The sequence below is a fragment of the Acipenser ruthenus genome, chromosome 6 (genome assembly GCF_902713425.1).
Source record: "Acipenser ruthenus chromosome 6, fAciRut3.2 maternal haplotype, whole genome shotgun sequence".
In the NCBI taxonomy this organism is placed as follows: Eukaryota; Metazoa; Chordata; class Actinopteri; order Acipenseriformes; family Acipenseridae; genus Acipenser; species Acipenser ruthenus.
The window spans coordinates 38,916,098-38,930,227 of record NC_081194.1 but is presented as its reverse complement, the minus strand read 5'-3'; the positions used below and the strand labels follow the sequence as shown (position 1 = coordinate 38,930,227).

Below are 14,130 nucleotides of genomic sequence, written 5' to 3'. Positions count from 1 at the left end.
CTAGGCGGGAGAGTACCAGGGCCTGGACCAGGAGCTGGGTGGCGTAGTTGGTGAGGAAGGGTCGGATTCTTCGCATGTTGCTCAGGAAGAATGGTCAAGTGCATGCCAGAGTGGAGATGTGCTGGGAATAAGAGAGGCAGGGGTCCAGGGTGACTCCGAGGTTCTTGGCTGAGGAGGGAGAGAGTGTGGTAGATTCCAGGGGAATGGAGATAGAGATCAGAGGAGTGGGAGGAGGAGGAGGAGGAGGGAAAGAAAAGATCCAAAATGGAAAATTACCTATATGGTAACAATATCCTGGGAGACAGTCAGCATGGTTTTAGGAAAGGGAGATCGTGTCTAACTAACCTGCTTGACTTTTTTGAGGATGCAACATTGACAATGGATAATTGCAAAGCATACGACATGGTTTATTTAGATTTCCAGAAAGCTTTTGACAAAGTCCCACATAAAAGATTAATTCTCAAACTGAACGCAGTAGGGATTCAAGGAAATGCATGCACATGGATTAGGGAGTGGTTAACAGGTAGAAAACAGAAAAGTACTGATTAGAGGAGAAACCTCAAAATGGAGCGAGGTAACCAGTGGTGTACCACAGGGATCAGTATTAGGTCCTCTGCTATTCCTAATCTACATTAATGATTTAGATTCTGGTATAGTAAGCAAACTTGTTAAATTTGCAGACGACACAAAAATAGGAGGAGTGGCAAACACTGTTGTAGCAGCAAAGGTCATTCAAAATGATCTAGACAGCATTCAGAACTGGGCAGACACATGGTAAATGAAATTTAATAGAGAAAAGTGTAAAGTATTGCATGCAGGCCATAAAAATGTGCATTATAAATATCATATGGGAGATACTGAAATTGAAGAAGGGAACTATGAAAAAGACCTAGGAGTTTATGTTGACTCAGAAATGTCTTCATCTTGGGCTCCCGAGTGGCGCATCCAGTAAAAGCACTCGCTAGAGTGCAGGATGCGCTCTATAGCCTGGACGTCGCGAGTTCGAGTCCAGGCTATTCCACAGCCGACCGTGGACGGGAGCTTCCAGGGGGCGGCGCTCAATTGGCCGAGCGTCGCCCGGGGGGAGGGAGGGTTAGGTCGGCCAGGGTGTCCTCGGCTCACCGCGCACCAGCGACCCCTGTAGTCTGGCCGGGCGCCTGCGGGCTTGCCTGTAAGCTGCCCAGAGCTGCGTTGTCCTCCGACGCTCCGAGGCGGCTGCACGGTGAGTTCGCAGTGTGTAAAGAAGCGGGCGGCTGACGGCACACGCTTCGGAGGACAGCGTGTGTTCATCTTCGCCACTCCCGAGTCAGCGCAGGGGTGGTTAGCGGTGAGCTGAGCATAATAAAATAATTGGGCATTTCAAATTGGGGAGAAAATAATAAAAACTAATTGGCAACGACTAAATTATAAAAGAAAAAGAAAAAAAAACAAAAAAAAACCAAACAAATATCTTCATCTAGACAACGTGGGGAAGCTATAAAAAAGGCCAACAAGACGCTCAGATATATTGTGAGAAGTGTTGAATTTAAATCAAGGGAAATAATGTTAAAACTTTACAATGCATTAGTAAGACCTCACCTAGAATATTGTGTTCAATTCTGGTCACCTTGTTACAAAAAGGATATTGCTGCTGTAGAAAGAGTGCAAAGAAGAGCAACCAGAATTATCCCGGGTTTAAAAGGCATGTCGTATGCAGACAGGCTAAAAGAATTTAATCTATTCAGTCTTGAACAAAGAAGACTACACTGCGATCTGATTCAAACATTCAAAATCCTAAAATGTATAGACAATGTCGACCCAGGGGACTTCTTTGACCTGAAAAAAGAAACAAGGACCAGGGGTCACAAATGGAGATTAGATAAAGGGGCATTCAGAACAGAAAATAGGAGGCACTTTTTTCCACAGAGAATTGTGAGGGTCTGGAACCAACTCTCCAGTAATGTTGTTCAAGCTGACACCCTGGGATCCTTCAAGAAGCTGCTTGATGAGATTCTGGGATCAATAAGCTACTGACAACCAAACGAGCAAGATGGGCTGAATGGCCTCCTCTTGTTTGTAAACTTTCTTATGTTCTTATGTTCTAGGTCAGATTTAAAGAGGTTGAGTTTGAGGTGATGCGAATGCATCCAGGAGGAGATAGCAGAAAGACAGGTAGAGATACGGGAGGGGATGGTGGAGTCAGAGGTGGGGAAGGAGAGGAAAATCTGAGCATCATCAGCATAGAAATGGTATGAGAAACCATAGGATGCGATGAAGGGACCCAGGGAGTGGGTGTAGAGAGAGATCAGGAGAGGACCCAAGACTGACCCTTGGGGGACTCCTGTTGAGAGAGGGCGAGGTGTGGAGGTTGCTCCATGCCAGGTTACCTGGTAAGTGCGGTTGGAGAGGTAGGAGGGGAACCAGGCCAGAGCAGTGCCAGAGATTCCCAGGTCAGCGAGAGAGAATAGTAGAATAGAGTGATCGACAGTGTCAAAGGCAGCAAAGAGGTCGGGGAGAATTAGGACAGAGGAGAGTTAAATATAATGGTTACCTTTCCAGGAGGTCCTTTCAGCACCTCAGCTTTTGTCTAGCACCCAGTGAGAGAGATCTGAACAGGGTCATTTTAATACAGGTGAAACCAATTGCTCATCCCTGGGTAATAATTGCAGACTGTCCCCTTCTAGTCCAGGTATTCTGGGAAATGTAGTTTGGCTGGTCAGCTTAGACCATCAGGACTATTTTCCTTCCACAATTTTTTACATAGGATACAGGCTGCGCCTTATATGCAGCCCTATAAATCTTCCTTCAATGACAGCGCCATGCACTTTGTCACAATAGATATCAAACAAAATCATAGAAAATGTGAATAAAAATACAGATCAAAGAAACATAAGTTTTAAGTATGAAACGTGACACACTGTCAAAATTAAAACATTACAAAGTTAGTATCGTGTGTGACCTCCCTGAGCATTAACACAGTCCTGGCAGCGTTGACGCATAGACCTGATCAGCCTCTGGATAGACTGCTGTGGGATTTTCCGCTACTCTTCCTGTGCAGCTGCAGACAGCTGGTGAAGGTTGGCTGGTCACAGTTGTCTCCTATGGATGGCACTGGCGATTTGGTCCCACAGATGTTCTGCTGGACTTTTTGGTCAGGAGAAAAAGCTGGCCACAGCAAGACCTCGACATTGTTTTCTTGAAGTTATGCAATTATAATCGCTGTTCTTGCGTTAATTAAAATCATGTATTTTAGAATGGCGCTTTATACAGATTCTTAATTAACTCATTTTGGCAATTATAACTCAACTCAAATACCAAACACTGAGCACCTGGCGTTTTTATGAAATCACATGACTTGAGCTCAGTATTTTCTTATCCTAAGGAACAATCAACAAACCTATCTGCTCACTAATTAAAATGTAAATAACATTATGTATGTGCCCAATGAGCTATTGATGTAAAGCGTACTGTTGCGTTTTCATTGTGCGTCGGTATATTTGCTTTGCAGTTATTTTATAAAGGATGTTGCTTTTAAGAAGTTATTTCCAGTGCAGCCCTACCCCATTCATTTGAAGTAGAAATCAAACACAAGAAATGGGGCACAGAGCTGGGGCAGTAGTGTAACGCCTGGGATCACCTTCTACAAGGGCTTTGTGACAGTATTTACAAAGCAGACAGAAATTAACTATAATTATAGACAACAAATTTAACAGCACAGCAACCTCACTATGCATGGCAGATAATAAATAGATGATGCAGTTCTGTATACAGATTGCACCAAGGCTATATTTGATCTTGTAACCTTCTTACCCAGAGCACACTGTTCTGCCTTGATCTTTTACTTATCATTCTGTGTACCCAATTTGGCAAGCTGTTTGTCTCGTTTTCATCTGGTTTATTCCCAGGTTAAATTTGATCTTGTGATCTTCTGGCCCTCAGCTATGAAGCTACTGGTGCACTCAGTTCAGAGCATTTGAAGCAGCAGCTGCTCAATGGTCCACACTGAAGATACTGAGACTCCTTTTCCTGTTGGAGTTGCTTTCAGAGCCGACCTGTGTTTTTGGCAGCCGTTATATCGGACAAATAGCGTTTGCCTTTTGCTATTCCCATTGATTTCAATAACAAAGGCATAGTTTTATACCGTGTTAAGTACGCCGTATATTTCGGGCAAACGCAGCTGTTTGGATCTCGTTATGTGCCATTCACATAGATTTAAATAGCACACTGATTTTATACTGTAGTAATTGCTCTTACTAATCCACCAATCAGTTTTTTTCACCTTGTTACCTTGCCATTCACATACATTTCAATAGAAAAGGCAGCACATTACTGTAGTAAAAGCTTGACAGATCGATCAGTCAGGTGTTTGCACCTCGTTACTGAGCGATTACACCTGTACTGTACCTTGGCTATTTAATCCCTGTACGCAGTGTTGGGTTTATAGCTTGACACAACATTTAACCAATCAGTGAGTTGAAGGGGAGGGTTTTCTGTGTAAAGCACTTTGAGAGGCTAAAACGTTAAAATGACTGCTAAAACCGATTTATTTTCAAAGCAAAAATAGTGACAATGAATGCAGGGTTTTCAAAGTAAGCCGGCAATCGGCGCAATCCACCGCCTGATACTATATTTACGCTGGCTACTTTATAAAAAATATTAAGATTATTTTCGGGTATTATCATTCATTCCATTTTTTGTCGTATTATTGTACTGTATGGTGATATATAGTACATAATACCTGTACATATGCAACAAAAAAAAGTATTCTTAAAAAGTATACAAGTGCTTAAGTACAGAGATGCTGGGTTATTACGCTCCAGTTTCATGCAACAGTTATGATGGTTACCAAATATATGCGAGTACTGTTGTGTAAAAAATTGTTAATGAAAAGTTGCATTCAAAAAATGTAGAACATCGAAAAACAAAAACCTGAAAACATAAAGAAAACAATTTAAATGAAGCAATAAGCTCAATAATTAAGCTAAAAAGGAAGTGAAAAGGTTACCTTTTTTTGGGGCACTCCAGTAAACCTACTTTTATCTTTCCCCAGTCAAATCATTGAGTGCCTAAATAAGCACGGTAATTTACGAAAATGTATAACATAAAAAAGCGCAACCAAACAGAGTGAACGAAAGACAACACGTTATTCAAATTCTTTGTCGTATTATATATTTAAGGTAAGGCAAGTCCCGTCCCCCCCCCCTTAAATGCTCCCGGCAATGTTCTGCCACCCGGCTGTACAGAATTCCTGGGGAGAACTCTGAAATGAAAATAAATATATTTATATAAAATTTTAAAAATTACATTTAAAATAAATGTTTTTAGAGAATTGTAAGTAGCTTTCAAGCTGGCACATGGACGTACTTCAGAGGATCCAACAAAAATTTGTTACTGAGCATTTCATATGAGTTTCATTTGTCATATTACATTCTAATACTTTAAATTCCATAAAAATGACAAGGCACAGTTTATTTGTAGATTTATTTTGGTAGCAAAAAATCAACATGTGCGTCATTCGGCATTGAATTCCAATATGTGTCGCAATATATTGCAATATTGTCTTCAGTATTGCAATATATTGCAATACAGATCCTCAGTCCCAATATGATGTCCATCTATTAAAAGGCCCCAACGGATTAAAAAAGAAAAATCTAAACTTATTGCTTAAAATGAAGTAAAGTTAACCATAATGTTTATTGGATGATGGTTATTTTATTTTTTATTTATAGATTTTTCAAGTTACAAAGTTAACAAAGACAGTGTCCCTCTTTTTCCCTTAACCATCCAGCGGCCATTTACTTTGGCAATTTCCACGTTAAATGCTCTTTCTTTTTTTTTTTTTTTTTTTGCAGATTTCATTCTTTACCCTCAAATAAGCAATTGGGACAGGTTTCAAAATTTTTGCTATATTTTTTTTAATTGCACACTTACTGTGATTATGATAAACGGAAATACAGTATTTCAATAGAGCTTTAAATAACAAAATAACAATATGTTTACAATTGTAGCATTCTAATATAGATCACGACAGAACATTTTCCAATGGCAGCATTATATAAGTATAAATAACATTTTATTACAATGGCAGCATTATAATAACATTATAATACTATATATATTTGCTTGGTGGAAAAGCATACAGCTTCTCGGATTAAGTGGCACTTCTATACCCCTATTTTCAATAATCTCCTGTTTCTATCAGGAGGTCGTCCATTCTCTTCCCTCATGAACAACCAGGGGAATACACATTTTGGATGATGTTTTTAACGAGGATGGCCTTTGTATATTCCAGGACCTGCAATCGCAGTATGATTTACCAGGCTCCACTTTTCTCTTTTACTTCCGACTCCGCTCCACAATGCAGGCTTATGGGGTGCCATGGGGGACAAGTCTGCCAGGGCATACACTACACAATGGACCAAAGGGGTTGTCTCCAGAATTTATATTTACCTCATACAAGCTTCATATAAACCTTTAGGAGTCTACACTGCCTGGGCTAGAGACCTTGCAGTATCATCTTATGGCATTTCCTGGAATACTGTTTGGAGCAATGTATATTTGGCTTCCAAAAATCCCAATCATCAACTTATACATTATTGCATGGAATGTACTTAACACATTGCCGACGTCACAGAATGAAACTGGTCCCTCACCAAATGTGCACACTCTGTCCTCTTGACGCCTCAGGCACTTTTCTACATATGTTCTGGGAGTGTCCGGATGTAGCCTCCTGCTGGAATCGGGTTGCAAGAACTTTGTCCACTATTCTAGGCCTGGACATACCTTGTGTTCCTTCTGTTATTTTATTAATGACTCCTCTTCGATTTAAAGCTTTCACTACACCAGAGGAGGATTTGGTTGGCCGGTCTTACAGCCACCAAAAAGTTGATTGCCCTAAGATGGCAGCCTCCACATGCCATCCCTTGGTCTCAATGGCTGCTCACCTTTCTTGATATTATTCTCATTGAGCTGTCCACAGCCAGAATCCATGGTGCCAGGAGGGATACTATACAGTCATGGAGCACTGCGGCAGAAGCTGTGAAAAAATTTCTATTACATAATGCAGTGTCTCCTTCGGTTGGTGGGATCCGATCGTCGTGAGGATGGTGGTTATTAATCCTATGTATGACTTGTCGTTGATGTCTTAATTAATAGTTTAAATAAAAACATGTTCACAAAAAATGTAGTTGGAAGAGGACAGGGAATAATGTAATGAAGTATGTAAAATTCAGTGGCAGGTTTTAAAAACTAATGCCAGATTAGTTTTTAAAACCTAAAAACCACGTTTATTAAGTTTGAATCTAATTGAAGGATAAATAGAGACAATTATATTAAAAAAATAAAAATAAACACATCTAACAGCCTTATTATGCCACTTTTTTGTTTTGGTAATACCTTGATTTTATCCTGAATGTTTCATCACTGTTGCTTTGGTAACAACTATCGCGTTTTAGAAAAGTGAATATAGGATGTGCACCGAGTAAAACCAAATAAACAAAATCTAAAATAAAATGAGCTGTTTACATAGAAGCAAATTGTGCTTTATAAAGAACACAGGTGATGGGGTGGCATTGTATTTTATTCTTGCTTAGTATGGGCTGTTTTTGTTTTGGTTCAGTTTCCCAAATTCTGCTGTCTCTTACATCTCTGGTAATATGTTTTTTACAGGATATCTTCAAACTTTAACTTTATTTTTTAAACTTTTTCTGTAAACACACACACACAAGGAACATGCTTAATAATGGTTGCATATCTACTGCCTTTAGTGAACTAGTTAGAGTGTTACCCATGGGGGATGCATATCCCTGGCCAGGAGGATTTTGTGGAAGCGTATATGTCGCACTTCAGAATTGAACATGTACCAGAGCACTGCATATCCAATTGTCTTGAAACTTGCTAAGGACAGATTGGTCGTAGTGGTCTACTTTTTTTTTTTTTTTTTTAAATCTCACAATGGCTCTAATCATTTTGGATTTACAGAAGTGGTGGGAGGTGTAGGCTACTAACATACTTGTATTATTATATACATTGGTCGTGTTTTGCATGATATAATTATGTAGATTCTGTTATAGGAAATATTACAAACATTGACATTCTTTTCTCTGCATTTCATGTAGTATTTGTTTGAATATTTATTTTCCCAGCACTAAACAGTGTTTCTTATGCAGGCTACTCTACTGGAGAGCTCTTCAAGGATGGAGACCATTGCTCAAGAAGACAAAACTACGATACTGAAAGCTGCCTTTTTACGATTTTGCCGGTAAGGGTGGGGGGGATTTAAACATTTTAATCACTGCAATGCAAATGCTAATTACTACCATATATGGCCCTAATGGTCATATGTTCAACAAGCAAACTTTTATCACTATGTAATTGTGAACTAAGTGACCAAATGCTAAGAGAATGGAATTTGCTTGAAACAATTGATTTAATGCTGAAGTTGTACTGCAAATGCATACTGATTTTGTTAAAATTGATCTATAGTTGCCTGAGCTCACAAACAACGTCAGCCAGAAATAAACAAATGTATGCAACCAAATCAGCCAAAATCAGATGGGGGTTGTGTGTTACTGACATACATGCTTCATTTTTATTTTATTTTTATTTTTTTAAATGTAAATCTGTAGTTTGCGCAGTATTTATATTTTTTGCTCAGATTTTAGATATTTTTTTTGCAGATTTGTTACAGGTGTATCTTTGGAAACCTAAAGTTAATTAATAAAAAACAAACTGTTCTATACCCCTCTGTTCAAGCTTGACTACAGTAGAGTACCTCCACTCTTTCAGCATTAAGTTAAAGTACATCCTTTCAATTACACTGTTAACTTTACTCATTAATTTTCATAACCAGGGTTGTACTGCTGTGGACTAATGTAGTATGCTTAAATTACCTAGACTGCTGTATGCTTGTCCATTTTCCAGTTGTATATTGGGTATATTGACAATCTGCTATAACAAATGGCCTTTTCTTTTCAGGAGAGATATTCTGGGTGCACAAAGTATGGTAGATGAAATATTTCCACCGGACTCAGATTTGGATGCGGACACCGAACTTGACAGAACCGTGACACAAGTCAGTGTTGATTTGGTTGATGACTACCCTTCATCTGACCCAAGATGGGCTGAATCTGTTCCTGATGGTGAGAACTGTTTACTGAAAGTATTTTCAAGATGGACATTTGAAATAAGTTTTAAACATTTACTTGTTTTGTACATACATCAGGGTTCAACTTTTTTGGTGCCCAAAGACACAGAAGTGGGTGCTGGAGGTGCGGCCTCTCCCCAAGACATAGTGGGAGGGGTGTGGCGGTGGTGCAGCACACTCACAGCTTTCCTCTTGTTAACCTTAGCTTATGTATGAGCATGGTAGATCTGCACTGCCTGCATTGCCATGTGGAGGCTGGCATTTAGTGATTCAACCAATTAGCACTAAGCATTGCCATGCGATACAGCGTTTACTTTGCTCAACAATGCCTGATTTACAGTACATGAAAAATAATATTTTAACTGTTAACATGTCAATATATCTATCAATAAACAAGCAATATTATAACTGTTGTTTTCTTTTTCATTTAAGCATCAATCCACATTCCTTGTACGATTTCAGGTTATTTTAATTTAAACAAGTTGTGGAAAGGAACCATACTCTGTATTTTTAGCGCTTCTGTCTTTTCTGTCATGTAATATTTATTCAATACATTGTATGTCTTTTTGTAACTATTACTGTAGTATTCAGTGTTTTAATCAACACACATGAAAACTGAAATAACTGATGTTAATACGTAGCCATGGCATACAGCCTCCAGTAGTACATATCATCTTTAGCATATTTGTCTGTAGCAGCTTTTCACAGACTTGATGACTAGTGACAAGCACAATTTGAAATGGTTTATGTATGTGCTTGTTGATTTTGAATACTTTAGTTCCTATAGGTGTGTATGTATATGTGTGTATACATACATACATACAGTTAAATGTTTTATTTTCTGTGCAGTGATGACACAGCTGTGACATTCCACTACTGTTTTTAAAAGTATATTTGAATTAAAAAATTAAGCTTTTGCAATTCTATTGTTTTATTATAGTTGCAAATATTAATGCTTGCTGTTTTTTTTTTTTAAATAATTCTACAATAGTTTTCTGCAATACAGTTTATACAACTGTTCAGTTTGTTAATATAGCTATTAATGAAACGTGTCTAAGAGTGATAGAATAAAATCAGCTTTTCAGAGCTGAAGATTAATAAAGTACTATTTGTAAGTTTACTATTAAAAAAAATAAAGATAATTTAGGATAGGACAGTGTACAGGTTTTAGTATGTGGCCTCTTCAACAAGAAGAGTTTGTCTTTGAAGTGAATCAGAATGAGAGATTATGTCTCAAGTGATGAATTGTAGATACTGCAAGGCAAGTGGGGACATGCTTAGAAATTAGCCCTACACTGAAACATGGTTTAGTTTTCTATATTTTTTTCTAACTCTCACTAGAAAAAATGTTTACATGTTCCAAAAGTTTCTTGTTTCTGCAGGTTTTCTCTTGTTTCCTTATTAAGTGTATTAAACATACATTGCAAACTCCTCATTTTTGGTGAACTAGTCATCCATTAGCCCTGGTGGCTAGTGGATGGAAAAGTTAATTTCAAGCCGTGTTGCATATATTTCTTCCATGGATTCATCAAAGTTGGAAATACCCATGATATGCACACACGCTTGTATAAATGGTCTGTCCCTAACATTATACATCTTAGGTTCACTAGTAAAAGCACAGTGAGTAGTGCAAGCATAGTTCAAGTACTGCTTGCTCCTGTTCGATCAAGGCCGTGGACCAAAATAGACTGCTGCGTTAGCCTTTGCACACCCTTGAAATTAGCCTGTTGGTAGAGTGGCTTACACCCTTATAAGAATACTGTGTAAAATACATTTCTTAGAGCAATTGTAGCTAACAAAATTTCCCCATAACTCTTATCCATTTTGCATTTCTATTAGGTACATCAGAAAAATAAAGTGTAGCAAGGGAGTATTGGTGGACTGTCAGTCAAAGCAGAAATTCACAAATCAGAGCTAACAGATTGCCAACCTGTAGGTGGGATGTAAAGCGAGAGCTCTGACAATAGGGTAGTGTTAAGGTCGTGATCGCTCTGCTGGCAATGTAAAAAGTGTGTTCAGTATTATTAACATTACAATGTGTTGAATTCTCAAGAATATGTTTTGCAAACTATAAAGAACAAAAAGTCCGCTAGTTTTGAATGCATTTGTACCGCAGGCTCAGTTTTGAGGTGCAGGAATGTGTTTTTTCTTTAGTACAAAAGTTTTCATACTAACTTTTGTGCTTGATAACATTCATTTAAAAATGTAATTGATGCCTATGAAATACGTTTTTGTGACTGATTAGCTATTAACATTTAAAATATTGAGTACTTTGATATATGTTTCAGTATTAACTAAATCAAGTTATTAATCAAACTGATAAATCTTGTTACATACCGGTAATTGATTTATTAAAATTTTTGGATATACTGCTCTTTTTATTAATTACTGGCTCGTTCACAGTCATCTTAAAATAACGCTAGAATATGTTTTGTTGGAAAAGAATAATATTTAAAATAAATAAATTGACTGATTCAAATTTCGCTGCAGATGGATTTTCTTTTGGTTGAGTGGCGCAGCTGCACTTCGCTATTATTATTATTATTATTATTATTATTATTATTATTATTATTATTATTATTATTATTATTATTAGTAGTAGTAGTAGTAGTTATTATTTATTTGATTGGGGGGGGGGAGTGTAGCAAGCCAACAATGTGTTTTTGTAAGTTGTATTTGGTTGTACAGAGTAGTGGCGAATAAAGTAACTTATGCAAGGCTCTTGTTTTCCTCTATAGTTAGTCCCCCGTGAAAAGTGTGGCAAATTTTTCCAAATTCTGCAGCAAGGGTCCATGATTTCTGCAACAGAAATTCTTGAATTTTGCGGTAGCCTTTTAAAAGTTGAAACCAACCCAGTTCTTTTGTTAATTTCTTTTTTTTTTATAGGGCTGTTTTCAAAGTTATTACAGTACATGTTAAAAAGAATAGCAAATGAATACACAAAACATTTATTGAAACTTTAATCACTTTTATTAATTCCAGAAACAATAAGGCCACTGTTTTAAACCTTGCAATAAGGGGGAAATACTTTGAAAGTGAGCAACTGGAACTAGAAACTTTAAAATTGACCTGAAATAAAAAAAATAAATGCATTAAAGAAAAATTCTCCATTTTTAATGCAGCTGAATAGGTGGGCCTTGGGTAAAAGCATTTTACTGGCTGAAAGCATGATGGTCAAGAAGGGAAGCAGCTAATTGGTTATTGACAGGAAAGATGCCAGTAAGGGCTAGGGACAACTTCACAATGGCCCAGGAAGTGCGAGACCATCTGAAAGCATGATTTGCTGTATAAGCGAGGTTCCCAAGTGTAGTACTAGATATCAAGTTTTAAATTGAACATACATATTTGCTGTAACACTGCACATTTGAGAGAAACACAAGTGTTTTGTTAGCTACAATTTATTTTAATGGGCGCAACCTTAAAGGTTTTATACATTGGGCCTTATTATCCATTGTAATTATCGGTTTAAATCTGTTTACAGAGACAGTTGGATTTAGTCACACATCATTGATTCTTCTTCATCAGCTGGAGGATAAAATGAAAGCCCATTGCTTTTTTATTGACTTCCTTCACCAAGTAAGTTGTGTTTTTTTTTTGTTGTTTTTGTTGTTTTTGTTTTTTTTATTCTAAATTTTTCAACTAGGTAGGCCCTAAACTGGAGCCTTAATTATTTAATTGACCTCCAACAGTCCTGCAGTGGAATGGATTGGAAGTGCCATAGGGTGCCTACCCCTGTTGTAGTCTATAGGGATCATTTCTGTGTTGCCTCGGCACGTGTTATCATGGTTCTTTTCAAGAAAAGTGCAACCTAAAAACAGAAGGATACTTTTTTTGTTGTTTTTTGGATATGGTTAACTCTACCACAAAAACTTTTTATTAATTGAATTCTAAGCAAAAACTAAAAATATTATTTTGTTGTGAATAAATAGCAGCATATTGTACTTGTATTGCTTTTTGTCCTGCTCTTCAGGTTGGACTGTTTGAAAGACTAGGCACAGCTCAGGTGCGTGGCATTCCCCAGGCAACTCGTCTTCTGCTATGTGAGCATGGAGAAAAGCTCTCTGCTGCCATCGTCCTGAAAAATCACCACTCAAAACTGCCAGATCTGGTCAATGCAGGCATTCTCATAGCTTTAAACAAGAAAGGCACCGACATCCCACTGAGTCTCACTCCAGCCGACGTGTTCTTTAGAGAGGTAGGTCTGATTGCAGAGCAGTACAAGTTCCCTATCAAGTATGATATGTAACCATTACCTAATGGGTATTTAACCTAAAGACCGTGATAACCTGAATAAGCTGCACGTAGTGCCTGTGAAGCAGTCGAGCCAAGGGCATAAAAGACTGCTGACACAAACATCGTCATCATTTTTCCTTTCACCGACCTGAAAGTGAGCGAGATCTACGAACAGATAAATATCTTACTTATATTTGAATTTTGTTTCACTTGCGTAATTACACTTTATTGTGATTATTTTATGTGCTTATAGTAATTACTACTTGCACGTATTGTCCTCTCAGCCATGGTTTTCGTTGGTCCCATAGCAGCCTTGTGCCCCGCACAAAGCCGTTAGCTCCGCTGCCCCTTCCCCGGGATCGAACAACCTTAAATCGGCTATTTGTGTTCCCTCTCGGCCTGCTAGCTTCAGTTGAAGTTGAAAATGTTGTTTTTTGTTTACGAAAATTATACTAAAGTAACAGTAAATACATTGGTACTGTGTTATGTAGTAGAATTTGTTTCTCTGTATTTTTTTGTTTTTTTTCACAGAAATACTAATGCAGCTGCTGGCTTCAGCTGTCCTGTGTTAGACCGAGACCGGGTTAAGCTGCTTGCAGTTTTTCCACAGTGTCTCTTTACCACATTAGTTCTGCTTGCAGAATCAGTGTGAAGTCTGTTCGCTAACAGTAGGTTTTTGGACTGTTGGTTAGCCAAGAGTGTTATAGGTGGGCACCCCTATAAATGCTCCTGTGGTAACTGTAGGTCCTAGACCTGCTCCCTTTGTATTATTA

The 14,130-nt window shown here is 38.0% G+C and overlaps 1 protein-coding gene across 1 annotated transcript in view; it reads left to right on the top strand.

Moving 5' to 3' along the window:
* The window catches only part of nup133 (nucleoporin 133), a 97,045-nt gene that overhangs the window by 42,613 nt on the left and 40,302 nt on the right, over positions 1 to 14,130 (top strand). Inside the window, exons 12-15 of the mRNA XM_034018696.3 lie at positions 8,148 to 8,239; positions 8,956 to 9,119; positions 12,606 to 12,700; positions 13,095 to 13,319. Coding sequence (XP_033874587.2) covers positions 8,148 to 8,239; positions 8,956 to 9,119; positions 12,606 to 12,700; positions 13,095 to 13,319 — 576 coding nt within the window. The remainder of the gene's footprint in view (positions 1 to 8,147; positions 8,240 to 8,955; positions 9,120 to 12,605; positions 12,701 to 13,094; positions 13,320 to 14,130) is intronic.